This window comes from Marmota marmota, unplaced genomic scaffold, assembly GCF_001458135.2.
Source record: "Marmota marmota marmota unplaced genomic scaffold, marMar, whole genome shotgun sequence".
Taxonomy (NCBI): domain Eukaryota; kingdom Metazoa; phylum Chordata; class Mammalia; order Rodentia; family Sciuridae; genus Marmota; species Marmota marmota.
The window spans coordinates 4,605,945-4,633,477 of record NW_026000229.1 but is presented as its reverse complement, the minus strand read 5'-3'; the positions used below and the strand labels follow the sequence as shown (position 1 = coordinate 4,633,477).

The 27,533-nt window shown below is 53.6% G+C and overlaps 2 protein-coding genes across 4 annotated transcripts in view; one reads left to right on the top strand and one right to left on the bottom strand.

Moving 5' to 3' along the window:
- The window catches only part of Tbc1d2b (TBC1 domain family member 2B), a 74,302-nt gene extending 63,595 nt beyond the window's left edge, over positions 1-10,707 (top strand). For 2 of the 3 annotated variants that reach the window (XM_015480349.2, XM_015480351.2), the window contains 3 exons: positions 1,448-1,633; positions 3,533-3,654; positions 7,379-10,707. In XM_015480349.2, the coding sequence (XP_015335835.1) occupies positions 1,448-1,633; positions 3,533-3,654; positions 7,379-7,574 (504 nt within the window). In that variant the 3' untranslated portion in view covers positions 7,575-10,707. The remainder of the gene's footprint in view (positions 1-1,447; positions 1,634-3,532; positions 3,655-7,378) is intronic. The other variant, XM_015480350.2, reaches the window with a different exon arrangement.
- A 2,334-nt stretch (positions 10,708-13,041) lies between these two features.
- Adamts7 (ADAM metallopeptidase with thrombospondin type 1 motif 7) overlaps positions 13,042-27,533 on the bottom strand; it is a 46,252-nt gene continuing 31,760 nt past the window's right edge. The window contains exons 11-24 of the mRNA XM_015480352.2: positions 27,021-27,166; positions 25,649-25,818; positions 25,196-25,329; positions 24,205-24,325; positions 22,722-22,966; positions 22,272-22,413; positions 21,679-21,805; positions 21,072-21,285; positions 19,346-20,755; positions 18,286-18,438; positions 17,703-17,876; positions 17,476-17,622; positions 16,312-16,474; positions 13,042-13,444 (exon numbers count right to left, since the gene is read on the bottom strand). Coding sequence (XP_015335838.1) covers positions 13,293-13,444; positions 16,312-16,474; positions 17,476-17,622; positions 17,703-17,876; positions 18,286-18,438; positions 19,346-20,755; positions 21,072-21,285; positions 21,679-21,805; positions 22,272-22,413; positions 22,722-22,966; positions 24,205-24,325; positions 25,196-25,329; positions 25,649-25,818; positions 27,021-27,166 — 3,498 coding nt within the window. The 3' untranslated portion in view covers positions 13,042-13,292. The remainder of the gene's footprint in view (positions 13,445-16,311; positions 16,475-17,475; positions 17,623-17,702; positions 17,877-18,285; positions 18,439-19,345; positions 20,756-21,071; positions 21,286-21,678; positions 21,806-22,271; positions 22,414-22,721; positions 22,967-24,204; positions 24,326-25,195; positions 25,330-25,648; positions 25,819-27,020; positions 27,167-27,533) is intronic.

Here is a 27,533-nt window from a genome sequence, read left to right as displayed (position 1 = left end):
GCTATGATCTGTGGCAAGGCCTCCAGCTCGGCTTCCTCCAGTACAGCCTCCCTGCTGCAGCTTAGGGCATGGACCTTAAAAGTGCAGACACATCCATATTGTTGTCCTGTTTAAAGCCTCGGATGCTTCTCCACGCCTATTGTGTTTTTTTCTTTTCTTTTTTTTTTTTTTTTGGTACCAGAGTTTGAACCCAGGGGTGCTTAACCACTGAGCCACATCCTTTTTATATTTTACTCAGAGACAGGGTCTCCTCCAGCCTCAGCCTCCTGAGCTGCTAGGATAACAGGCGCTCACCACCATGCCCGGTTTTTTGTTTTTCAAACTGTGTATAAATTGGTTAATGGTGGATGATAACCTTTGTTGTGTGTCAGATAAAATTGATTAGGATTGGAAGCATCCAAGTGAATCCCACACAGGAGGTTTTAAGTATTGTTTTGTGAGACTTAAGTTTCTGTTTTATACACACATATACAAATATGTGTTGACGGGTGGTGGTTGAAGCCAGATGTTTCCATGTGGTCACAGACAGGGAAATCCTCTAGCCCCTCTGTGTGATATAGTGGCCCCGTGACAAACTCTACGCAGCTGTGCTGCCTTGCCTGCCACCCTCCTGCTGAAAGCCTGACCTTGGCCATGGGTGCTTTTCTCCTCCAGTCTATGAGCTCCAGAATGCTCCATGAACACATCTTTATAGGCCTCTCACCAGTTATAGTGCTACTCCATAGGTCTGGTTGCCCCACTTGTCTTTAAAGTCCTCAAGGTCAGGGTTGAACCTTCTTCAGCCCTCTGCTCAACTGCCCCTGGCCTGACCTGACTCTAGCAGCAATAGCCACCTATGGTTTTTCTGTCACGCGATAAGTAGTTTATGTAAACGTCATTTAATCCTCACAAAAGAGTGGTGAGAGAGATCAGGAGGCACAGAACTATTTAGAACATCATGTACCAAAAGCCACATGGCTAGTGAGTAGTAAAGCTGCATGGCACCCACATTTGGGTCTCTCTGGCTCTAGAGTCTTGCTACTCCCACACCATTAAGCCTTTTGAATATTTGTTACATGGATGTGTGTGGTAATGTCCTACTTCCTCTTTGGCTCTAGACTGTGTGTGGTGCTGGGGATCAAACCCAGCACCTCACCCACACTATAAACGCTCTGCCTCTGAGCTCCATCCCTACCCCTCAAGACTTATCTTAGTGCATTGCTTAGGACTCAGATGTATGGTTCTTTGGGACAGCCTGTTTTCCCAGGGCACTTTGAATATAGGAGCTGTAAGGAAGGTGTCAGTCGGTGGACACCTGTGTGCACCTCAGGCATGTGAGTTCAGCTGCCAGTGAGAGTAGTCCAGCTCTCAATGAGCCCTGCGCTGTATCCATTCTCAAGAGGTCTGCCCTTGCTTGCTTGTCCAATGCGTGGCAGACGCAAGACACTTTTCTTTGTTTCCTTTCCAGGTGGACCAGCGGGTGTTCAGAGACCTCATGAGTGAGAAGCTGCCTCGATTGCATGCCCACTTTGAACAGTACAAAGTCGACTACACCCTTATCACATTCAACTGGTTTCTGGTGGTTTTTGTGGACAGTGTTGTTAGTGACATCCTTTTTAAAATATGGGACTCTTTTCTTTATGAGGGACCAAAGGTGGGTTTTCCCAGCTCAGCTGTTCTCAAGAAACATGCTGTTGTCTGTTTTAGTGGTGGTGAGTGGCTGGTTCTCCTGGAACTCATGAGATTACCATGGCACCAGAGTGAGCTCAGTGTGGTGTACCACCAGAGAGCTTGGGAAACAGTAATTATTTGCTCTTTATCAAAAACAGCCTGGGTCTGGAGTGTGGCTCAGTGGTAGAGCACTTGCCTAGCATGTGCAAGGCCCTGGGTTCAACCCCCAGCACTTAACACACACACTCACAAAAAAACAGTCTGCTCTAATCACTGTGCTAGGCCTGGGAGTTTTGATGGTTCATGATCTGAATCTCACTATCCATCAGATGATGGTGGTGTTATCTCCATTATATGGATGAGATAGAGGCCCAGAGATCTAATAAGCAGAGGATCAGGGGGCAAGCTCAGGGGAGCCAACTTCAGAGACTTCATGGCCACAAGCTTCCCACCTGGTCTGTTCTGTGTTCTAAAATCAGTTTTTAATTAAGTAGTACATTTACATATTAAACTTAAATCATATAACTAAGGGTAGCAGAGGAAAGATCTCCCTGCTCCCCAGTCTCCTAGTTGCTCTTCTCAGTGTATTATATATCCTTCTCAGAATATCTCTAAAAATTTTTCTAAGTCACTCTATCTTAGAGATAGTGACCTACCAGGGCTTACGGTCTGACTCGTATATATTTTTTTTTATAACTCTGTAGTATTTCCTTGTACAGATGAGCTGGAAATTTATATCAGAGCCCCTGACAATGGCCACTTAGGTCGTTTCCAGTCTCTTGCCACTTCAAACTGTGCAACAGGACTCTCTTGGCACTTTGTCTTTCTACAGTACGTGTGTAGGTGTAGCCCTAGAGGTAGAAGTGCCAGCCTATGGTAGTCCATCTGTAGTGCTGGCAGTGATGCCTGATCCTTTGCAGAGCGGCCTCACCAGTTTATACTCCTACGGCAAAGTTTGAGTGTATGTTATTACCCACCCTCAACTTAATGCCTGATATAGTGCACTACCAGTTTTATAATCAAGTCTGTCATTATTAAAAAGGTTTCTCAGGGCATAAATAGTGTTCCTCTTGGGCCATAGGTAAGGTTATAAAGAGAAAGATGACCTATTTGAACCCTGTAAATACTGCTTTCTAAATATGAGAAAGTACAGGTTGGTGCAGATCATCCATGGTCCTTAGATGTGGAAAAAGCTATTTGTTCCAAAGCTGCTCAAACTTCCAAGACCCCAGAAATCCATTCCCCCTAGCTTCAGAAACAGTACCCCCAAACAAATCAATAACAAAAATTGCTTCTCTTTCATTGTATTTCAAAGTCAGCATTTCAGGTCCCCATTCACTAGCTGAGATGGGAACTGCCTCTAAGGTGGAGATTTCCAAGACTCAGAATCAAAAAACCCTGGTTTTATTTTTGTTTAAAATTGATTTCTAGGCTGGGCTTGGTGGTAGACACCTATAATCCCAGTGATTTGAGAGGCTGAGGCAGGAGGCCAGCCTAAGCAACTAAACTAGGCCCTAAGTAACTTAGTGAGATCCCGTCTCAAAATTTTAAAAGGCTGGGGATGTGGCTCAGTGGTTAAGCACCCCGGGTTCAGTCTCTAGTACCAAAGAAAGTTGATTTCTAGTTCCAGTGTTCGCTAAAAGGATTCCACAAAAGTCTCGTTGCTTCAAAGGGAGGTTTGGGCTGAATTATTAAAAACCACCAGAGAGTTTATTTTCCCATAAGAAAGGGCCTTGCCCAGCCAGTGGAAGTCACCCCTATAAGTGTCTGCCTCAGGGCGGGGCATCTCCAAAGCCCTGGGAGTGCCCTCCCAGTGCCAGACGTGTGCCTAGAGCCAGGGTGTCTCTATCTCCATTTACAGATTTTCCTGTCCTTTCCACAGGTGATTTTCCGTTTTGCCCTGGCACTTTTTAAATACAAGGAAGAGGAGATCCTGAAATTGCAGGACTCGATGTCTATATTCAAGTATCTCCGTTACTTCACTCGTACTATCCTTGATGCGAGGTGAGTCCTCAGGAGACTGTCCAGATGTCAGGGGAAAGAGCCGCCTGTCCTCTGTCTCCTTAAGGGTATCCTGTCCTTGCTGTCTTCCAGCCATTGTGGGGTTCTGCATGAGAGAGGGAATTTCCTTCCAGTGAACAGGAATGGGAAGGAGGCTGGCCTTCCAGAGACTGGAAAGGAATTGAAATGAAGATGGTCTCATCCTCAGTCTCACAAACACAAATCCCATCCGAAGCCATAGTCTCACATGGCTACAAGCATTTGCAGAGTGTCTACTATGTGGCAGGACTGTGCCAGGCACTGGGGATGATAGATGAGCAACAGCGCCTGAACTTGAGGCCTCAGTTGGTGAGCAATGTGATGAGGAAGCCCAGGCCTGGGAAGAAAGTAGGCTGGGAAGGGGCAGTGGGGAACGGAGGGACGACTCTGGCAGAGCTGCCCTCTGGGCGTGCACAGGTGGGGAAGCAAGTGTATTCTGAGAGCTGTGGAGAAGTTTAGCCAGGCTCTTGCCGGTGTGCATGGGCTTGCAGCTGGGCCATAGCAGAGCTGGACTGTCTAGGTTCCTGGAGATGGGGCTTGGGACTTGGATCTTCAATCTATGTTGGGAAGTCACTGTAGCTTAGGCAGAAGGATATGTCAAATTGGGATGGGACTGGCCACTGGCAGACCAGCGTATAGTGGCTCTTTGAGGGGTCCAGGGAAGAAAGGTGGTGGCCTGGAGAGAGTTGGCCCCAGAGATGGAGAAAAGTGATGGGGGCAGATTGAAGAGAGTAGAGGAGGATTTGAACTTGGAAGACCCTGGGTTTCTGGCTTGGGCTGCCAGATGTCTATGAATGACCATGAATTATTTTGCTTCTGCCTTCCCCATCTACATGGTTATTTCCTGTTGTGGGCTGTCCTTGTCACTATGTCTCCTGGACAACAGTTGGTTGCTGCTCTGGTCCTGGCAGTCAAATTGGCAGCAGAAGGTGGTGGCTGAGGACATACAAAGCTTTCTTGAGGCCATCACCATTGTTAGGCTTTTTAAAATAGTTTCAGCCTTGTTACCAACTCTAACAATAGTGACCTTATTTTATGAGAAAAGAGATCTGAGTTGGGTACAGTGGCACCCCCCTGTAATCCCAATGACCCTAGAGGCTGAGGCAGGAGGCTCACAAGTTCAAAGCCAGCCTCAGAAACTTAGCAAGGCCCTGAGCAAGTCAGCTACACTCTGTCTCAAAATTAAAAAAATAAAAGAAAAAGAAAAAGAATTGGGGATGCAGCTCAGTGGTTAAGCCCCCCTGGATTCAATCCCCAGTACCAAAATAAGTAGACAGATAGCTGGATAGATGGATGGATGGATGGATGGATGGACGGACGGACAGACAGATAAATAGGAAGGCTAACTGAGAATGATATTTGCCTTTGAAAAGACTGATGCTAAATCCTAGGTGAGCCTTTAGGATTCTTGTTAATCTCACATTGGTCAGGATTACTTACAATGGCTGAGTGAACTTCCTCATGCCGGCAGTGAACTCTATTGAGAGCATTTTGGTTCCAGAGTCGAATCTTGCCTAAACCTGGATAGCCTTGTGCTGGAATCCTCAGTCCCCCTTCCCCCAGTCAGCCCCTTCCTGTCACCACCAGGCCAAGCTGGGCAGCTCCCACCCATCTTGCATTGTCCTGCAGCGCCACCTGGTGAGCAGCTCTTGGTGCAGTTTTCCCTTTGCTTTAGAAAGCCAAGGCCATCAGACCAAGAATTGCCAAATGCATTATGAAAGACAGCAGTATTACTGGGGATGTTGTTGAAAGACTACAGATGTCCTGGCCCCACCTTTGTGCTGGAACCCCAATATTTTATAAGTTCCCCACACAAGTGGTTCCAGTGAGCACCAGTTCTGCAGTACATCGGTCATACAGAAAAGGAGAGAGGAGGCAGTGCAGCGGTACACACCCGTCATTCCACCTACTGAGGAGTTCACAAGTTCCAGCTTTAACAACTTAGCAAGACCCAATCTCAAAATAAAATCTAATAAAGGTTTGGAGATGTAGCCCAGTGGTCGAATGCTTGTCTACAGGTGCAAAGGCCTGGATTCAATTCCCTATTCCACCACACCCCCACCCCCCCAAAAAAATGGCCCGAGGGTCAGGGAACGAAATTCTGCAGTTCTGTAGCCAGTTGCATTCAGGGGCCGTTGAGTTAAATGGTATTGACTTGTGGGAGTCTGTGAGGAGTTGAGTTTTATGGGTAGTGACTTGATTTCCCCTTGTTCCCAGCAGGGGCCACTGGGTCCAGTCAGTTCCCATTTGACTGGAGGAGTAAGTGAAAAATGTTAATTTAGTACTCTCAGTGTTCACTTTATGTAATCAAGAAGGGGGACTTAGTCTTGGGCTTGTGGAACCTGTGGGCTCAAAGCTGCAGGAGAGAAGGGACTGGTCTCGTGGGCTCCTGGTGCCTGGTCCCTCACCAGCATTTCATTTTCCCCGGGGTTTTCAGTAGCCCCATCAGCAGGCTGAGTATGTGGCATGTGTCCCGGTCCTCACTTGGGGAGTCACTGTGTTTAGGCTTATTACCCTGACCTCTGGTGCTTACCTATCCTGAAATGTACAGGGGAGCTTGGCATTTGAATAAAGCCAACTTTCTCTCCTTCTACCTCCTTGCAATAATAATCCTCTGTATTAGAGTTAGGCAGATCAGAGGAGTAGGTGTTTTAAATATAAGAGGCAGAAATCCTAGGGCTTGTGTATTCTTAATTTGTACGTCTGTGTTAAATGTGGCCCAAGCTGCTGAGCAGCAGCAGGAGCAAATGGTTTTCTTCTGGTAGAGACAGGAGGCAGTCCTTCTGCCATGACAGCTGGGCCCAGGATGCTGGGCTTGGCAGAAGAATGGGGTGTGGGAGGGGGTCAGCTCCTCTCCTGACACAGTGTGGCTGGCCGTTGAGGCTTGGAGAGCCATAGCCAGACCTTGGGACGGGTCTTAACTCTGTTTTTATAAAAACTATTGACTGGTGGTTAAAGACAAGTTATCACAACTTTAAAACTCTTACCACACATGTACTTTGGATAATGATGTCTATCACATCCACCATCATTGCTAACCCCCTGCCCCCTCCCTTGCCCTCCCACCCCTTTGCCCTATCTAGAGTTCATCTACTATAAAAAGAAAAAAAAAAAAACTTTTATCATAAGTCGGTGCCTCGATCTGGGGATATTGTGAAAGGCTCCAGCTCCCTCATGTTTCTGGTCAACGCTGGTCATGTTGCTGCCTGGGTCTGACCGTTGTCACCAAGTTTGCTTTTTCATCCATTCTGGGGGAATTAAGTCTCAGGACAGTCTTCCTGATTATCTGCCCTGTGTGTGTGGCCTGATGGGGGCACTCATTGTACCTTCTCTCACCAAGCAAGAGTCAGATGTTGTTCTCAGAACCAAGTAACACCCACACCCTAGGAGATGACATTCCTGTTATCCCATGTGTGGACAAGGAAAGAGGCCAAAAGGGGGTTGGTGGCTCAACTCTGCAACTCCCAGTCACATCTGCAGGGGAGAGCTGGGATCTGAGTCTGACAGGCAGGCAGGGTCTTTTGCTCAGCCACTGTGCCTCCTTGCCTGTCTGCAGGACATAGGCCTGGCCTCCCTGGGTGACACACACCCTCCCTGCTCCCCAGCCTCTGGGTTTTGCTGTGGTGGGGGCTTTGTGAGCACTTGCCTGAGCACTGCTGATGCTCGTCTCTGCCCTTCGTCCTGCCAGGAAACTGATCAGCATCTCCTTTGGGGACCTGAACCCCTTCCCCCTGCGCCAGATCCGGAACCGTCGCACCTACCACTTGGAGAAGGTCCGGCTGGAGCTGACAGAGCTGGAGGCCATCCGAGAGGACTTCCTGCGTGAGCGGGACACCAGCCCTGACAAAGGCGAGCTGGTCAGCGATGAGGAGGAGGACACCTAAGTGGATGCCCACCCAGGATGCTGCTCTTCTTCCCTTCACAACCAAAGTGTGTCAAAAGTGTGAACTGCAGGGACATTTCTGCTTGTTTAAATGCCAGAATGTAACATCTGTGGTGTCTGGGAATCTGCTGGGCAGATGTCCAAAGCCAAACTGCACTTTCTTAGTTCCCATTTGGGGGCAGGGTCTCATCTGTTTACAGCCATCTCCATGCCACAACATTTGGCATCGTGATCATGCTTTTTGCCTGATTGGTGAATTGCCCCTCAGTTACCAGTTGGCTGTTTCTAAGAGCCTGTTTACAGCATCTGTCAGCTGTGTTGGTGTTTGACCCTGTGAAAACCATCCTTTGCTGGACCTCTCCCAGGTTCTTTTGTACATAGGAGGCAATTGTGTACATCACAGGGCTTCAGAGTTTGGCTGCTTCAGGTGGCATAAGGTCAATGTGAAATGAGGGACTTCTTTAGAAAAGTAGACACATTCCATGTTCAGAAACAGCCTCCTTAGAGAGCCCAAGAATCCTGGCTTCAGCTGCCAGCCATGCCCCACTTCTGGACTAGCTTTTGCCATCTCCTGCACAGCATTTTAAAACAGTAGCTCCCACCCTGCGTCGGGGAGGGCCTGGCTCTGCAGTCAGCCCCGTGCACGTCTCATCTCAGTTCGTGATTGTAAATCACTGGCTGTTCTCCTCTGCCTGCCATGTGCCTGACCGTCTCTGAGCTTCTGTGGAATGCTTTGCTTTGCATCTGGGAATTGCCTTGTAGAAGCCACTCTCCAAGTGTGGCTCAGATAGGAGTCTAAGTTAGCTGCAAACTGCACCCTGGCATGCCCCTGATTGAGGGAACAGAGGAAGCTTTTGGGGGATTGCTTTTCAGGGTGTTGGTGCAGCTGCTGGGTGAGCCCTACTACATGGCAGAAACCTCGGCCTCCCCAGAGGTGGGCAGTGCTTCTGATGTCCCTCACCTAGCTAGCAGGTGGGGGAGGCTGCTGCCAGGCTCCTTTACTTAGAGCTAAGGCTTGGGTGAGCTCTCCGACAGTCTTCCTGCCACCCTCGCCACCCAGAGCACCTTTGTCCTCGAGCAAGGATGTAGGGTCACTGTGGCCTCTTGATTTTGGGCTGCCTAGGCAATTTCTGACTCGGAGCACTGCCTTTTTGAAGCCAGGAGAGAGGCTTTGAGCAAGGAAAGTTGTTTTTACTTAAGTCCTGTGGACCATCACTGATGTGCGGATGTCATGAGAGAATGTTTTCTGGCACAGTATTACTCCAACACAAAAGAAACAATCTTAAGTGAAATATTTTACACTACCTAGACACAAATCAGAAACAATCCTTAGTTGATACAAACACACTCAGACTAAGAATGGAAGCGATGCAAGTTCAAGAAGTGCTTTTTCCATAGTGCATCGTTTTCCTGTTCATCTTTTACTGTCAACATCCTAGCAGTACCGTGGCTGAGTTGGTAGTTACTACTTGGCTGTTTCTAAGAGCCTGTTTACTAGAGCAAGCTCAACTTCCTGGGCTTAAATTGCCTACTTTCTTAAGGTGTAGGGGGAACTGGTCCCTGTGTTTAGTCAAAACTCTTTTCTCTTTTCAGATACTAGGATTGTATTTATCATTGTGCACATCTTTGGAACAGTTGTTTGAAGCCCGGCTTCTTCAGGAAGCTGCCTGGGAGCAGGGCAGGCGTTGCAGTCTCACTACTGTTTCGGGGACTGCTGGGATCAAGTGCTGGAGAACCCTGCCGCCACCTTGTGAAATAGTGGCTGTCAGCTTAGGGGACAGCTGTGAGGAGGTGCTTGGGACTGTGGCTAGGGCCCCATGGATCAGCTTCAGCTGTCCTCAGCTTTTAGTCTCAAGTCAGTTCCCCCTGGAAGATGTCATCCCCAAACTTCCATGTAGTGGAGCTAAAATACTCCCTTTAGGAATGGACTTATTTTATCCAGTTTACCCTGAAAAAAAATGTTTCTTAGAAAGCACCTGGTGGAGCACTTGCCTACCAAGCATGAGGCAGTGACAGCAATTCCCAGAGGAGATGGACTGGGGACCCTTTCCTGGAGTTTCTTCCTAGAATAAAGTGCTTAATGTCCAGGGGGCTGAGAGGGAATCGTTGGCCTGGTTCCAGTTTGGGTCAGGAGGAGTGCCCTCCTTCCATAGCCTTAGGTCCCACTGATTTGAGCCAACACTTCCCCTTCCCTCCCTCCACTGAGGAGAGACCTCTTCCTACCTTCCAGGGCCCCAGGTCCCTCTTCCTCCCCTGGCCGCCTGGCAAGTGCCCCTTCTGCACGCTGCTGTTCATCTGAACCTTTGTTCTATAGCCAGCCCAGGGCCCCTTGTGGTGGCCCTTGCAAGCTGAAAGGGTGGCCTCCAGCCTGCTTGCCTAAATGTGGGTGCCAAGGTGAGGGGAGCACCTCACACCTAGTGGGAATTCCCAACTCTGAAATTGATGGTTCTTTTTTTTTTAATGGGTTGAACCTGTTAATACTTTTGTATAGTTTCACTACAGTTTATATTTTTATAGGATATTTTATCAAGGTTTTTCTAGAGTCTGTACATCTATTTTATATAACAAGTTCTATTTTGTGTGCACAACTCCCTTGTATGTATTTATGTAAACCTGAGCCTCCTGGTTGCTCCCTCCTGTGCCCCTTTTGCCTCCAGCCTTGACTCACTTTTGCTCAGCCCTTTCCTCACCCCAGGTAGCCTCAGTCGCTACCTGTAGTCACGCTGATAGCAGACTACAGATTGCTGGGAACGATTCTGGTGTCAACTGCACCAGAATATTATATTGATATAGGAAGTACTCTAGCCAAGTACCCAGTCTTTGTTGTTTTTTTTTTTTTTTAACTAAATGTATACTGCACATCCCCCACCCCCTGCTTTGCAGTATTATCTTCCCCCCTATGACCGGCAGCTGGACCCAGCAGCTGGGCAGCTGGGCCTGCTGGGGAAGTCCCGACAGGGGAGAAACTGGCTGCGAAGCCCCATGTGTGCCACTGATCATTCCACCCCTGCTGGGCAGCTGGAGGAAGAGGGACGCTGCCAGGTGACTGTCCATTTATATCACAGCAGCTTCTATGCTGTCTTCAAGTTAAATTTTGGAATTATAAAGGAAAAAATAAAGTAATCTGTATAACATTCTGCCTTGAAAGGCAGTTATATTTCCTTGTGACAGGGTCTGCCCCAAGAAGGACATGGGCTAGGGTGGGGACCTCTCCAACCTGCCAGCCTGGTGATTCTGGGTGTCCCTGCCCGTGGTTCCGGTGGGGTGGAACAGGACACATTTGTCAGCAGTAGTCACTCTGGGAGACCCTGAGAGGTTGAAGCTGAGGGCAGAGCCTGGGAGCCAAAGGGGAACGCTGTTGCTGAGCCTAATGAAGCCCCTGCCAGAGAGCAGGCGCCCTCTTCCCGCCAGCTGTACCGTGCCCTGCCTGAGTCATGGCTTGTTTGCCTCCTGTCTGGGCTGACAGCTCAGGCCCTGCTGCCACTGGGGACACCTCTAGCCATCACTGGAAAAACACAAAAATGATTAAGACCAAATGTCTTTCCATCAAGTGGGGAATCCAGCAAGATTCCCAGATAGATCAGGCCAGGACCTGGGATGCCGCTTCTCCTCTGGGAACACAGAGATTCAGCAAGTCTAGAGATTCCTGAGGTCATAATAGTAATGGCAGAGCTGGGACCCCAGGGCTCTGCCACTGTGCCAGCCCCTACTCCCTATCCCTTACAAGAGGCTGCCACTGAAAGCAGTCTTGGTTGAGCCCTGGGAAGCCATTACTCAGAGCGTGGGCCTCCTTGGGCCAGTAGGGCTGCTGTAAACACAGACAGGAAGTGAGCCTGACACTCTTCCACCCTCTGTGGTGCTTGGACTCGTGCGTGCTCCCGGTGACTGGCTTTCCTGAGTGACCTCTGATAGACTGCCCTGGGAACCTGCAGGGGGCCCTCCACCTGCCTGGTCAGAGGGGTCAACTGCTAAGGGAAGTCCAGAGCTCAGAACAGGAGATGGGGACCAGAGGCCTCCATCAGTCCTCTGTCACCAAGGTATGTGGCCTTGGGCCAATCACTTCCCTCAGAGCCATGGGTTTCTCACCTGAAAATGGGGCATGTTCAGGACCAAGAGGTGTGAGCATATGGAACTGGAAGCAGCTAAGCACACACCCTCCTGACCTCTAGGGACAGCTGCCTCTGCTCCCACACACTTCTCAACCCCTTCAGTCCTGTGACCCTTAGCACTGACTATTTCAGCCCTCTGATATTGTTTGATGGTCTTAATCCCCAAGGAGTGATTGCCAATGTGTTCCCTCAGTCCTGAGTAGCCATATGGCCCACGTCCAGTGCCTTCATAATGCCACTTGCATGGCTTCAGGGCCCACTCACCTTAGAGGCTGGGAATACTGTATGCTGGAGAATAGAATGTAAGAAGTATCCCCTCTTAGAACTTCAGTGCCCCAAACTTGGAGAAGGAGGCAGAACACTTTCGGGGAGGAGGACCAAACTCAAAGCTGGGGGAAGGGGAAGATATGGGCTGGAAAAAGGCATTTGTTCGTCACCTCCCTACCCCTGGCTTGGGCCCAGAACCCTCTTCAAAGCAACTTCATTTCCAGCTGCTCCTTGCTGTGTGTACCAGAGTCTTGCTCCATGGGACTAATGTTTTGTTGTTGTTGTTTTAATATTTTTTTAGTTATATATGGACACAATATTTTTATTTTGTTTATTTATTTTTATGTGTTGCTGAGGGTCGAACCCAGGGTCTCACACTCGTGAGGTGAGCGCTCTACCAGCTGAGCCACAACCCCAGGGGACCAGGTTTTATAGGTAGGGAAGGAGCACCCTGAGTCAGCCCTGAGTAGCCCAGTCCCATCTCTGAGCATGGAGATAAAGGAAAGGGACAAGTGGGGACCAAGAAGGATGAGACTGGCCAGTCTGCTCTTCCCCTCTCCACAGCTTTGTGCAGAGGAATTATAGGGTCAGGGGAGTGCCCACAGGAACCCCAGACCCCGTCACCATGGGGTAGTCCTGTGGTTGACAAGGTAGACTTTTTTGTTTGACAATGCTTGGGGTTCATCCCTGTGAAACACATGTCTTTGAGGAACTTAAAGTGGGGATCCCTGGAGAAAGGGCTGGGGTGTGGGGGGGTGCTGCTAGCAGGAGGCAGAAGTAAGGGGTGTGGACAGGGACTCTCAGGACTTTGCCAAGCTGTGTCCCTTGCCCAGAAAATCTTCCTACTCCTATTTCCTAAGCTTCTGCAGATATGCCTCCTGTAAGAAGCCACCCTCCACTCTGACACCAGGCCTCCCATGCCTACAGTAGGCGCCATTCTCTGCGTGGATTCCTTGGCTGTCGATCTGCCCACACCCACCCTCAAAGCAGATGAAAATCTATCTGTTGAAGGTGGGAACAGAGTATCCTAGAGGATCGAGGGTGAGGAGTGGTTTCCACTTGAGATTTACCAAATGCAAAACGAAGCCAAACTGAGCTTTGGAACAGTAGATACTCATTTATATAAAACAATAATAATAAATGTTGCACAAATAGAATAAAAAAATACCTTTTTTCAAGGGGAGGGGAGTCCCCAGCGTGCTGCTGAGGGCCAGGGGGCAGGAATAGCACCATTAGGGCGCGAGGGGCAGGGCTCTTGACACAGCCCGACACGGGGCGCTGAGGTCTGTGCGTGGTCTGTCTGTGCATCCTGGTGCGCGGTGCGGGTCGAGGCTCAGGTCACCTCATGCCACCCGCTGATGACCTCGGGAGGGGACACCGTGGCCAAGTGGAGGACAGGAACGGCAGCACTGGGCACGGATGGTGGGCAGCTGGCAGCGGCCCAGCAGGCGCAGAGTCTCACAGAAACCAAAGGACAAGCGATCCCGCTCGCAGCCTGGGGATGGGGTGAGACCAGCCAGTCAGGGCCAAGGGGCGAAGCACCCAGAACCAGGCTCCACCACCCTTGTGCTGGGGTGAGGAGTGTCCCTGGGATTTTTTTTTTTTTAATTTTATTTATTTATTTTTGACAAGTCCCTGGGATTTTAACCTATGCTGTCTCACCTGCCACCACTGCCACCCACCTGCCTTAAAGAGACTTCAGCAGCCAATCTCAGGGAACTGGGTTCCCAGGTTCTGGACGTCCTCCCTTGGATCCCCAGTTGAAAGCCACCAACTGTTGTCCTTTCACTTGGCCTATCCCCAGAACTCTGGAGAACTGACACTGTTGAGTTCAGGTTTCTGGAGGAAAGGTCCTGAGATCCCATCCCTGACCCACTCAGGTGTCCATGAGTAGCCAAAGAGCCTGCTCAGGACTGGGGGCCTCCAATCTGCATCCTTGCTCACCCTTGGTATCTGACAGATACCAGCACACAACTGAGTCTCAGACACTTATGCCAGCTTGCAATGGTCTCTGCCCCACGATTCTGTCACCCCCTCTCAGCATGAGTACACCTGTCCTGCCAGGTCTCTTTGCTATCTTCCCTGACGTGAGCCACGTTTAGCCTCACATTCTAGGTCAAAGGCCAGAACAGAGTCGTATCTTGGGCCAGTCCCACACTTCTCAGCTGTGCAATGAAGCCCCGAGAGGAGGCCTTGGTCAGGGCCAGACGGGCCATCAGTGGCCACCAGGAATTGAGAGTCAGGCCTCCTGGGGAGGGAGGATACAGCAGCTGTGTTTGTCAGTGGGGATGAGGCTTGGCTGGGTCCCTACCCAGTGGCTATCAGAGCTATTTTGGGAAGTGGCTTAACTCCAGCCTCCTGGCCTTGCTCCCAATGCTGTGGCTGGTCTGCTGCTGACAGCCCCCAGCTGCTGCCAGGGCCTTGCTCACTCCAGCAGACTCCCAGGGGAGGAAGAGCAGGAGGGCAACAGCCACCCTGGGACATCCCTGGGCTTGGCAGAGGGCACAAGGCAGCAGGCAGGGTCCTCCACCCTGGCTTTGGGTAGTAACTCCAAACCACACATCTGCAGACCTGCATCTAGTCGCTTGTGGTGACCTAAGATCCTGAAACAGGCTCCTAACTTCTGAGGCTATAATTCCCTCCTATCGATAACCCCCACCTCCACAGGCAGGCGGATGTGGCCATGCTGGGTCACTTATCTTGCCACAGTGACCACACACCCTGGAGTTTCCAGGATTTCCAAATGTCCTGCCACCCCACCCCACAAACCATCAAAACATCCTGGGAATTCTAGGGACTTGGGGTCCAAGATACCTCCCAGGGTAGTACCCTTCACTGGTTGCAGAAGAAAACTCTTCATGTGCCATGCATGACCTCCTCACACAATCCCCTCCTTGCAGCCCACCCCAACCCCTGGGAGACCTTGCAAGTCCAGAGCCTTCTGAGCCAGGCCTTTCCTTGGTTTTAGGTCCTGTGGAGCCTCAGTTCCTGCTCTATCTCCCATCTGATCCTCACCACATGGGATCATAAATACCCAACTCCTGGCTGGTTCTGAGCCTAGTGTCAGGGATGAAGAGGAGCCATGGCCCTTTATCCCTGAAGGCAAGTGCTGTGACGCCTGCACCCAGCTTGAGCTATGTCCAAGAGGTGTCTGAGATGCTGTGGATGAATGCTGAGGGTGGGTGAGAGCAGGGCAGGTGGATTCAGGGGACTGGCATTTCTGCTGGGTCTTGAAGCAGGAGGGCCATCCTGCAGTTGGGGTCAGAAAGCATGGCAGTGGCTGCTCTGGCCCTAAGTAAGGGCCACCTAGGAGCCAGCTACTGGTAGAGAAGGCTGTGTTGAGCAAGGGAGAGTAGGTAGATACCCAGAGGCCCTGACTCTAACCCTGATGGTAGGTCCAATAGCCACAGACTCCATCCTGGGGACAAGGGGCTGACAGCCAATAGGCTTGGGGCACTGTTCTTAGTATACACAGTGCCAAGCCTCTGGGTTCCCTCGGTTGCCAGAGGCAGCCCTAGGATTCTCCCTGACATTGCAATGGAGGATGACCGAGGCTGCCAGAGGGAGGAAGTCATTTTTCCCAAACACCCTCTAAGTGCCTTTGCAGTGTGGGCCTTTCACCCCCAGGCTCCTACATGAGGGTTGCCAGCCCCTTTACACATGAGGAAAGGAAGGCCCAGGGAAAGAATGGAGCCCAAGGCCACACAGCTGGTGAAGCGAACCCAGGTGCTGGGTCCAGGGCCATACTGTTCTGTGTTCCGGACTGCTGGGGGCAGGAAGGAAGTGGTGGTGGTTGGGGCGGGGGGGGGGGATGGTGGTGTCCAGAGCCACCTCTGGCCCAGGTTCTTTACCAAGAGGACCCAGATGGCCAGGAAGGCAACAATGCTGGAAGTTAGCAGGACCCTGGAGGGAGGTCCTTCCCGTGCTTATATTATTGCTCACCCCAGGCAGCCCTCGCCTGGCTGGGAATGGACAGTCCAGAGCTGGGCGTAAGGCTCCCCCAGGCCCAGCTTCCACACAGCCACAGGATATCCTGGCCTCAATGGCGAATAAGACCCAGAGCGAAAAAGATCTGCCTAAGGTCACACAACAACTTAGGAGCCAAGGCCACCCCCTCCACCCCCCTGAGGCTAGAGAAGCTATCTGCAGGATGCCCTGTGTGGCTGGGATTCCCCTTGGCAGAGTCCCAGCACAGCCCCAGCTTCAATGTGGCATCCTGAGGCCACACACAGCTCTTGAGCCCAGACTGCAGCTTCAGGCTCAGCGGAGCTGTGGGGGGTGACTGTCTGATGACTCCATTTCCCCACTGTCCTCCTCACGCGGCCCAGCCCGCAGCAGAGTGCAGGCAGTGGGGTCACTCACGTGGAGGCTCGACCAGCTCACAATCCTCGGTGCCACAGGGCCGGGAGCTCTCAGGCCAGGCTTCATGGCCACACTTGTCACTGTCTTCTTCAGGCAGTCCCGTCTGGGTATTGACACACTTGACTAGGCGCCGCTGGACACCACCGCCACAGGGGGCCGAGCACTGCATTAGAAAGGAGTTGAGTGTCCCTGGGCCCAACCTTCACAGGCATCCCTGGGTAGTGCCACTAGGAAGCCAGTCCTTTACCTGGTGCCAGATCATCAGTGGGCCTAGTCCCATTCCCAGGGCCTACAGTGGCACTTGGACCTACTCCCACTTGCAGGATCCGCTCCTACAGGGGGTGAGGGGGTCTAAGAGCATCAGCGAGCATCCCAAGTCTTTCAGGGCAAGCCCCTCACAGGAGACTTGCCCAAGTGGCCTGAGCAGAGTGGGCAGAGACTTGGATAATACAGCACAGTAACCAAGGAACAGGGGGAGGATCCGCCACAGCCCATGGGCAGCAGAAAGGTAGACCTTTATCAACAAGGGCCACCACGCTGATTCAGACTGTTAGCAGCTAGGGGTCTGGCCATTTAAAAAGCCCTAAAAAATAGGTTTAATCTGTGCCAACATTGCACCAGGATCTGTGTTTTCATTGTTATTACTTCATCTAATCCTTCCACAGCTGTACCCATTTGACAAATGGGAAAACACTGGCCGAGCAAGGCCAAAACAATCTGCCCAGAGTTACTTAGCAGCCAGTGGGACAAGGATCTAAACTCAGGTCCGCTGACTTCAGGGCTTGGCTCAGGGCCCAAATCTGAAATCCCTGAACTTCTCAGCCCCAAACAGGGGCTCCTTTTCTATCCCCTTCTGACACACTGGCCTGTGCTATGTTCCCTGAATACCCTAAGGTCCTTGTTCCCGCCTCAGGACTTTGAAGAACATGAAGCTTTCTTTATCCTTCTCCTTGGCATTGATGAATCCTTGTCTCCACACAAAGTCCCTGTGGCCTGACATGACAGGACACATCCATTTTTCTCTTCATCTATTTCTCCCTGGCAAGGGTCACCTCTGTCTCTGCAATGGCTGCAAAGAGCCCAGTACCTGGCACACACCCAACAGTTCACTCTCAGACTAAGAACCCGGCAGAGCCTGCTGAGCACTGCTCAGCCCCTGCTCACCTGGCCCCAGGGGCCCACCACCCACTGTGTGCAGGGGTGGGTGTTACACGGCCTTGTGGAGTTGGGTCTCAGCGCCTCCTCACAGAGGCCTGGCTCTGGGCAAGTCACCAGACGCTGCTGTTCTCCACCACCACAGGCCTCAGAGCACTAGGAAGACAGGGGAGGTGTAAGGCACGGTCAGGATCTGAGGGTGTCCCTGGGTCCCACCCCAGACTCCCAGGCCTCACCTCTCTCCAGGAAGAGGTGTACCAGCTGAGGCAGGGCTGGGCCCCACAGGGCTGGTGGGTGGGTGGCTTGGCAGGCCCAGGCTGGCAGTGGAAGGGCCGTAGTGGCCGGAGGTCCCGTGTATCCACACACTGCACGTCCCGCACTGAGGAACCTCCACCACAGCTGCGGGAGCACTGGGGACCAAGGTACAGGTGTGTGCACCCCACCCCCAAACACAAGACCCAGCAAGGAGTGTGGCAGAGCAGGAAGCAGATCACTCGCCCCAAGGAGGCACCAAGGGTGGCCAGCCCTGGGCAGCAAGGCAGGGATGGGACAGATAGAGAAAGGGACAAGGAAGAGTGGGTGAAAGGGAAGTCCAGAGGGAGGGGGTAAGTACAGAGAAAGGGAGACAGCCAACAGGAGCAAAGGCTGGGACAGGTTGAGCCAAATGAAGAGACTGAAAAGACATTTGAAACGAAGACAATCAAGCGCACAGACAGGGTGGAGCCTCCCCTGCCCTCGTCTGGGAGCACAGACCCAGAGCCCAGGACTCCACCCCACACCCTGGGGCTGCTGCCCTGGCTTGGTCTTCCCCTCACGAACCTTGCTCCAGTTGCCCGTGTGCCAGGCAGCACAGGGCCGCAGGTGGCAGCGGCGTGCAGGCTGGGGCCGACCAGCAGGGGCGCAGTCCTCGTCCCGGCCTGAGCTGCAGTGCACCAGCCTCCAGACAGCACCCAGGCCGCAGGTGGTGGAGCACTATGGGGCAGAGGCCAGTGAGCACCGGGCAATCCCGCCCTGCCAGACACCCAGAGCAAGGGGGTTGCCGGCCTTCGTGAGTAGGATCTCGGCCAACCTGGGACACCCTCTCCTGGTTTCCTTCTGCAAAATGGACTCCTCCACCCTCCCTTCTAAGGTGACTGTGTAAAATCAAATCCCACCAGCAGCCAACTGGGACCTGCAGGCACCCCACATCAGCTATCCTGGCAAGGCTGTTACTTCCCAGAATCACCAGCAAAGGAAGTCTGGGTTCCAGTCCCAGCAGCCAAATTGGTAGGCAAACCCTGACAAAGCCAGCCCCTTCCATCCCCTAATTAGGGATCTGAACAGGAGTTTGCTTCTCCTACAGTGACAATTTTGGGACCTAGGGAGAGGGTACAGGCCAACTCCTTTCCATACAGGGCCGGGCCTGGGAGTCATGAGAGGAAGTTTCCTCCTAACACAGCTATGTGAGCTGAGTTCCCTGTCCCCAGAGGCATGCAAGCCAGTGCCAGGATCTCCCCCAGGTGGAGCTGCTTCTGTGCCTACCACTGCTCTCCCTCTGTGCTGCTCAGAAGTAGGCCCTCTGGGGACTCAAGGCACAGGCAGATGGGCCTCCTCACTCCATCCCCACTGCTCAGATGGGAAACTGAGGCCTTATGGGGCAGACTGGCCACAGGCCACATGGAGGGCCCCATGGAGCTCTGCATGACAGAGCTGGGGCAAGGCTCCCCCACTCATGAGACTCCACCCTCTACACTGTCAGTTTCCTAATCCCAGGAATCCCTGGCCTCCAGCGGGCAGGATAGACAGGGCTTATGCCCTGCTCTGCTCATTTCCAGACAAGGAAACTGAGTCCCTGAGGTCCTTCTCAAACTCCCAGCCCCCCTGACCCTGCACCACTTGCCTGGCTCCAGTTCCCCACTTGCCAGCTGGCATTCCTGGTGGGCATCAGGCCTGCGGGGGACCCTTCCTCGGCCACGGTGGGCTCCAGAGGCTGGGCCTCAGGGGCTCTGCTGCTGTCCACAGGACTTTCCTGAGTTGGTGTGGGCAGCAGTGCAGGGTTCAGGGGCACCTCAGGGCTAGAGATCTCAGGTTGGTCTGAGGGTCCTGGGTTCAGGACAGTCACCCAAGGCTTGTGCCCTAGGTCAGTAGGCACTACTGGAAGGAAGGTCCCTGGCACTGCCAGCGTCTGCAGGTCCCTTGAGCCTGATCCTGGGGTTGAAAAGGTAGGAGTTCCCAGCTCCAGGGGGGTGTCCCTGCTCCAGATCCCTGGCATGGTGGCCATGGGAGGAGGAAGGGGAGGATCCACCGCCACAGTGGGCCATGGCTGTCTGTGCACAGGTCCTAAGTCACCCTCCAGAGCAGGGCCCCAGGCCACAGTTCCTCCTGTCCACAGCTCCACCATGTCAGGGCTAGGAGAGGCATGGGTGGTGTCAATGGAGGGCAATGGGGGTTGCATGGAGCTGGGGCTTTGGGGCAGGTGAGGTGCTCTGTGGCCTGTAGTTTCCTCCTCGTCCTTGGAAATCTCATTGGTCCCATCCCACCATGGAGGGGGTGGCTGGTTCTGGCTGTCCTCCCCCACTAGGAACTCATTTGGGCTCCCAGGGGCAGTAGGCGTCTTCGTATCTTTGACTAAAGCAGGGGATCTGGTCAAGATGGGGATCCCAAGGTCAGGAGCCCTGCCGGGAGCATCTTCCTGAGACAAGAAATTGACCAAGGGATTCCCAGGGTTCTGCTCCAAGGGTGGGGTTGGGGAGTGGCCAGCCTGGCTGGGCCAAGAGCCAGGGGACCAAGCTTCCTGAAACTCCTCTTCCTTGGATCCAGGAGGCTCTGTGATGGGGAAGGGAGTATTGGTAGGAGGCTCAGCAGGAGAGCTCTGAGATGGGGGCATCCAATCCCCTGTGCCCCCCAGGTCTGAGATGGGCTTCTCAAAGGGCCCATAAGACAGGTCCTCGTGGAAATTAATGAAATTGTAGTCATAGTAGAAGTCATCCACAAACACAGGTCCCGGCAAGTCCAGCTTCAGGTCTTCCTCTTCGATGGCATTGCCCATGCCTGCTGGCTCAGGTGAGGAGGTGGGCAAAGGGTGTGGGGCTGGGTGGTGTGGGATGAAGTTAACCTCACTGAAGAGCTCAGGGCTGGAGGAACCACTGCCAGAGCCTTCAGGGCCCAGTGCATTCAGAGACTGCGGGCAGGGTGGTAGAGAACAGGTGGCTTCACTTGCTGGTCGCTGGGCCTCATCACAGGGGACACCAGTGTCATTAGTGCAGAGGATACTTCGGTGCTGAGTGCCAACTCCACATGTCACTGAACACTACAAGGGAAGCCAAAGTGAGGAACTCAGGCTAGGAGAGGGGCATGGCAGGGTGACCTGCCCACTGCCCAATGTAAGAGTGGCAGAGATCTCAGCCAGCCCTCTCTGGCCCTACCCAGCTCAAGACAATGGTTTGTGGCCATAGTTTGTCAGAGGCACCCTGATCCCTCAGGTTTTGGGGGTACAGGCTGTACCCTATAATGCCCAGGCTCCCTCCCACCCAAGTTACCAGGCAATAAGTGACCCCAGGCAGGCCATCTGTAGCCAAAGGCCAATGGAGGACCTACAGTGGGCCCCCTCCCATCCTCCTGCTCACCTGAGACCAGTGCCCCACAGCCCAGGTGGCAGGACAGGGCACGTGGTGGTTGCATGAGGTTACTGCAGGGGGCCGGGGAAGATGTTCACAGGCAGAAGGTTCCAGAGCCCTCTGTTCATCCAGCCCCACGCTGCGAAGGCAGAGCACAGCCCTGCGGGAGAGGCCTTGAGGCCCACAGGAGTGGGAGCAGAGTTGCCACTCCCCTACCCACCACCTGTTGAGGGGTACACAGTTGCATCAGTGTGGCATCAAAGAGATGGCATCAGGCTTGTGAGCAGGGAGGCCCCAGCTAGGCTTCTAAGCCCTTAGGGTCCAGCAAGGATCAGGTCTGAGTTCAGAGGAAGAGTTCCTGGAACTCCCAAGCCCAGGTGGGTGCCCAGCCCTCTTCACTCCTGCTACCCTCCTCCACAGGACCTGAGCAAGGCCAGGAGCTTGGGGAATGGGCAGGGATGTCTAGACCTTGTACCCCAGGTCCAAGCTGGGATCAGGCTTCAGCCTTGAAAATAAGCCATGGCCCACCCCCACCCCCTTCCTAGGGTTTCAGGGCTCCCTGATGTAGGAGTCTGTAGCAGGACCAGAACACCTGGGGAGGGGGCACTAGGCTCACCTAGCAGGGCAGAGCTCCTCATTGCACTTCCTTTGGCGGTCATCAGGCCGACTCAGGGGGTCACAGTGTCCCTCATCCACAAGTCCTGCTTGACTCTCCATGCAGTACACACTCTGCCTCTGCACACCTGGGAGCCACAGGGGTTCAGCCTGTGCCTGGCACCCAGCGTGCCCCAGCCCAAGCTGCCCTGCTCCCAAAAACAGTCACACCCTCTAGGCCACAAACCTCCCAGAACAAGGGCTCGCTGCCCATGTCAGGAGGAAAGCAGGACTCTGTCACCTCCTTCTCACTGTCCTCCCGAACTTCAACCTCACCCCCTCCCCTGAAATCCGCCCCCAAGACGCCCTTGGGAAGGTAGCAGAACGTGAAGTTTAGTGGGCTGGGTGCCCAGCCCCACTGCTTCCTAGACCAGAGGCCTTGGGCAGCTCAAGCAGCCTCTCTGATCCTCAGTGCTCTCATCTGTGATTGCCTTCAAGTCCTGGGGTGAGGATCATATGTGGCCACATGTGTGCAGACAGCCTGTGCCTGGCACATCCTAAGACTGCAGTGAGGGCCAGCCTCTGGGCCACAGCTGTGTCTGCCTCTGTTCTCACCTGAGCCACAGGTGACTGTGCACTTGCTCCAGGGCCCATAGTGCCAGGAGAACTCAGGCGGCAGCACCTCACTCTGGTCATAGGCCTCCCTGTGGATGGTGTACTCATAGCGCACCCCGGGGTTGCTTTCCTGGAACAGTAGCTAGAGCAGGCAGATGGGGGCCCTGTGAGCATCAGGACCTGCCACCAGAATAAGCGTCCTATGGGAGCTCATCCCAGCTACCTCTGTGAACTGGGGTTACACCAGGGGACCATTTTAGAGATGGCGAAACTGAGGTAGAGGCTCTAGCAGTTGGGCCTCTGTGACAGCCAGGGTGTTGTCCTGGAGGAGTAAGCCAGGCTCTGTGACAGCCCAGGGCTTACTCTTCCAGGACAACACCCTGCCATGGGAGGCCGAGCCCTGGGGACCCCCACTTGGCTCCCCCTGCCTGGGTCTTGGGAGGCAGGCACCTGGATCCAGACAGGCTCACTGGTGGGACCTGGGGATGTGAGGTTCTCCCGGTTGCCCATGCGAGCATATGTGAAGGTGGTGCCTGCCACCTCGTAGTCCCCATTCCACTGGATGGTCCAGCCACCGTTGAGGAAGTACTTATCCGGGTCCTCGCTCCGCAGGGCCAGGAAGTTGGCAGCCTCGGCCACCTCCTCGATGAGGATCTCACGAGCACCAGCCGGGATCAGCCCCACATCCACGTAGCCTGTTGGCCAGGGGTTGTGCATGGGTTTTGCCTGGGTAGGAGGGCTGGCTGCCCCCAACCTCCCTCCACTTGCCCCTGCTGCTGCTAAAGATTCTACCATTAGCTTCAGATTCTGAGTTCTAAAAGACTGGGTCACCAAAGCCTCACAGAGGTCTGCAAATCCTGCTCCCATGGCCCATGGCCCATGGACCATGGCCCATGACCTGGGAACCTAAACTGGTCTCATTGTCACAAGGCTGGTTCTAGCTCTGACAATTGGGGCCTACATGATCTAAAGCACCAGAATGCCTGGTCCTTCCTCATGGTACATCCTCCTCATCCCTACACAGCTTGCATTTGTCCTTTTCGTTAAGGAACATCCCCTCAGGACACAGCACTGCTCCAAGCACTGTGCCCGTGCATACACAAGGGTAACAACCCTATAACACAGGTACTACTGTTATCTCCACTTTGCATATGAGGAAACTGAGGCACGGGGGGGTTCGGTAGCTTCCACAAGGGTCTGATGGGATGTGATCAGGCTCCAGTCTGTGCTATAATCAACCAGCTACAGTCTCTGGGATGAAATCTAAGATGCTTGGCTTGGCATTCAAGGACCCAGAGGCAGCCACCTCACTCCAGGTTCTAGACAGGGCATGCATTTTCTTGCCTCTGGGCTTTGACATGAGGCTTCCTCTAATTGGGATGCCTCTCCCCATCTCCTCTGAGTCCTTTAGCATTCAACTCAATTCTACTTCTGAATAGGAAGGCTTCTCTGATGTCCCCAGACCAAGACCTTCCTCTTCAGTGCCCTCTCAGCCCACTGGGCATTGCTACACTACAGCTGTCCCAGTGAAGGTCTAACACCCTGTCAGGCTGTGAGCTCTCCACCTCAGTGTGGCCCTCAGCCATCACCTGGCACACAGCCAGCACTTAAGCAGTATGTGCAAAACAGACCCCAGGGTGAGGGCTGGTGGAGCTGGACGGCCTTTCAATCTTCATAAAAGAGCAAACTTATGAAAGGACAGAGGGCTACACACAAGCCTGACTGGCCCTGCCTGAGGTCCCTGGGACAGGACACTTCCCCATGAGGAAAGATATGGACACCTGGGCCAGGGACCCTGACTCCTGCAAGGATCCTGCTCCAGGCAGGCTTGCCATCTCTAGTCTGGGTGGGGACCACAGAAGCCCCGAGGATGAGGAAGAGGCCACCAGGTTAAGAACAAACCCCCTCCCCCAACAGCAGTCCCAACCCATACCCAGTCCCTCAGCCTCCTCGAAGGTCCCGCTCACGGTGTGACAGGTGGAGCCGTTGCCATGGCACACACCACAGCGGTCCTCCACAGCACCCGAGTCAATCTCGAAGTCACAGCCCACATTCTGCAACACATGAGAGAGGAGGCCCCTTGTGTTGGGCTGTCAGCCCTCTCTGGTCTCCATCCCCATGGTTCTTCCAGGGTTGAGAGGAGAGAGCTTGGTAGGGGTCAGGAGTCCTTGCTCTGGGCCCTGGCCCACCACAGTTGTGCTGTCTGAGCCTGCACAAACCTCTTCCTGAGCCTTTGTTTCCCAGATGTGGGGAGATCAACCTATCCCTCAAAGGCATATTGTGAGCATGCATGAGCCAAGAGACAGGAAAAGTCATAAAAGGGTGCAGGAAGACAGAGAAGCTGGTACACCATGGGCTCCTGACCAGTGTGCACAGGGATTTTCCAGAAACAGGATTCACTGTCAAAGGCACTAGTTTAGCACCTCCCTATTGGTCCACCTCTGATGCCCACCTGCTTAGAGGGCAAAAAGCCGGGGTAAGAAGGTGGCTGGGAACATAAGCAGGGAGGAATGGCCACCATGGTTACTAGAAATAAAAACAGGAATTGTTACCAAAGACTAATGGCTAACTTTGCCAGTGCAGAGTCCTGAATGGCACAGGTACCACCTTGTTAACCTTTCCTATTGTAGAGGCCACAATTGCCTGGGCTCATCCAGCCAGGAGCAGGGGAGCTTCTGCCTAGGCTCTGTGCCATGCAGGCATGCCAGGACAGTGGTGGGCAGCCAGCGGGGATGAGGTGGGAAGGTGACAGTGCAGAGGCTGGGAGTGTGAGGTCATTAGGGGGCAGAGGCTGGATGCCCAATGGTATAGCCTGGGAAGAGTAGCTGGAGAGGGGCCAGGAAAGACCCAGAGAAGGACCTGGTGCCCGCCAGTGGGGCTGGGGACAGGTGGTCCTGGGAGACCCTCTTGCTATCCAGGCACACCTTGCAGATGCCGTTGATGCAGAGGTCACGGCTGGCCTTGCCCTGGTAGCAGGGAGTGCCATCAACCACAGCGTCCCGCAGCTTCTCAGCAAAGTACTCGTTCGAGGGCCGGCAATGCAGTTCACAGGGGTTCACTGGGGGCCCAAGTAGAGGACTCATCAGGAACAGCCAAGGCAGGTGTTATGGAGGCCACCAGAAAGACCCCTCTGCAACACACATCAGTGGCAGGCCAGGGGCTCTGAGCAGCACCAACATGCTAGAGGCTCCGGCTTGGCTGGCAGTTATCCGCACAGCTGCAGGCTGAGGAGCTAGGAGTGAGTGGCAGCCCCAAGGGAGGAGGAGATGAGGGATAAAGGTAACAACTGGGCCTCCTGTCTATATCAATGGGTAATCTTGGGCCCGCGTGTCTCCAGCCCTTTGGACCTCAGTGTACCCACGGGCGGCAGGACTCACCGTCATTGATCACAGGCACCCATGTGTGCAGCTGGCCCTTGTAGAGCATAGCATCAAAGTGGCTGCACTGGATGTGGCGGAAGGAGGGGCGGCCGGGGGGACAGGCCTGAAGGTTGCAGAGCCGGAAGCGCTTCCGCTCACCCACACAGTACTTGCCCTTGTATTTGGGCCTATGGGGAGAGGCAGGGAAGGATCCACATGAGTACACCACCAGTGTCCGCTGTGGAGCTAGATCTGTAACCCCCAACTTCACCAACTGTCTTTGCTCACGCTGCTCTACCCTCTCAAGCTGATCACCCTCTGGCCCAGATACATGCTCCTGTTTGTAAGGAACTAAAGGAAGGTAGCAGCAAGAAACCTGGGTTCTGTCCCCAACCTGCTACGGACAGTGTTCAGCTATCCTCCAGGTTGCCTCAGAGGGCTGCTGAGAGGCTGGGACACACAGTGGACATGACTGACACCAGCCCATGAGGCCCAGCATGCAGACTTGCACCTGGTGGCAATATCCTGGGCTGGGTCAAAAGGAAGTCCCAGGAGCCCACCCAGCCAGAAGGCTGCCAGAGCACAGCACCTGAACCCCACCCCCATCTAGGCTAGGGTGACCAGCCCCACCTGGCTCAGCCAAGGCCAGGACATGGGAAGGAGTTACAGGCCACGGCCCTGGGCAGGCACAAACCTGGGGCTGGCTCTGACTCCTAGGTGACCCCACTGAAGAGGCTGATTCAGAGAAGCCAGCAGTCCCTTGGTGTGCTGGCCTCTGTGTCTCACTAAGTTTTCATATTGTCTCTGTTAGATGGAGAAACTGAGCCCGGGAGGGTGGTCACCCACCCAGGACACACAGCCATCCCTTCAGTGCTGCCCAATTCTTCCAGCTGCCCCGACCTCACTGCACACCCATGTCGTACCTCTGATATCACTGAGCAGCACCTGTTGAGAACTTGCTAGTTCATCCCAGGGTCAAACGCCTTCCCTGTATTATCTGCCTTTACCCCTGCCAGCAACTTCATGAGGTAGACACTGTCATCACCCCATTATACAGCCAAGGAAACAGGCCCAGAGAATGGTCAGGGAAGGCCCTTGTATGAGGGGTCAAGGGGATCTGAACCTGATCCTTTAAGGCCCAGGGTCTAAGCACTAATCACTGCCCTCTCCTGCTTCCTTCCAGCCATGCTGTGTGGCTTCTGATTTCTCCAGTTTCTAGGCCTCAGTGTTTCCTTCTCTGCAATGGTGTCACTCCCTGAAGTGATTCAAGGTGACTTAGAAGCTCTTAACTTGGCCAATACCGGAACAATAAATAAAGCTAGAGGCTCACTCCCTGAAATCTGCTGATTTTGCTCAGGTGCTTCAGTCCCACCCTGGGCCCAGTACTCACGTGGGCTGTGTGCACTGCCGCTCAGCGCTCTGCACACCCATGCCACAGCTCCGTGAGCAGACAGACCAGGCGCTCCAGCCGGACCAGCCACCATCCACAGCCTTGGGCCGGAAGCCCATGGGGACACACTCCCCATTGAGACACCACTACAGAGACACATGGAGGCAGAGCAACCCACCCCACCCGTCAGTCATCCTCACCCTAGTGAGAAGGAGGTGGGTGGGAAGATCTCAAAAGGCACAGAGAGATGGAAGGCATGAGAGAGGCCCTTACAGCCACCCACAACCCAGGCCCCATGGTGAAGCAGTAGGGAATAAAACAGAGCCCAGGGGTTGATTCTGAGCTGCAGATGCCTTGGAAAATCATCCAGACCTTCCCCGATACCTGTTTTGTAGATGGGAAAATGGGCCCGAAAGGGCTGGGGTCTGCTAAGGGCACAAGTGAGACTAAGTTAAGCCTGACGCCAAAGCACAGGCAGCAGGAGGTGGGCCTCCCCCCAGCACGCCCCACAAT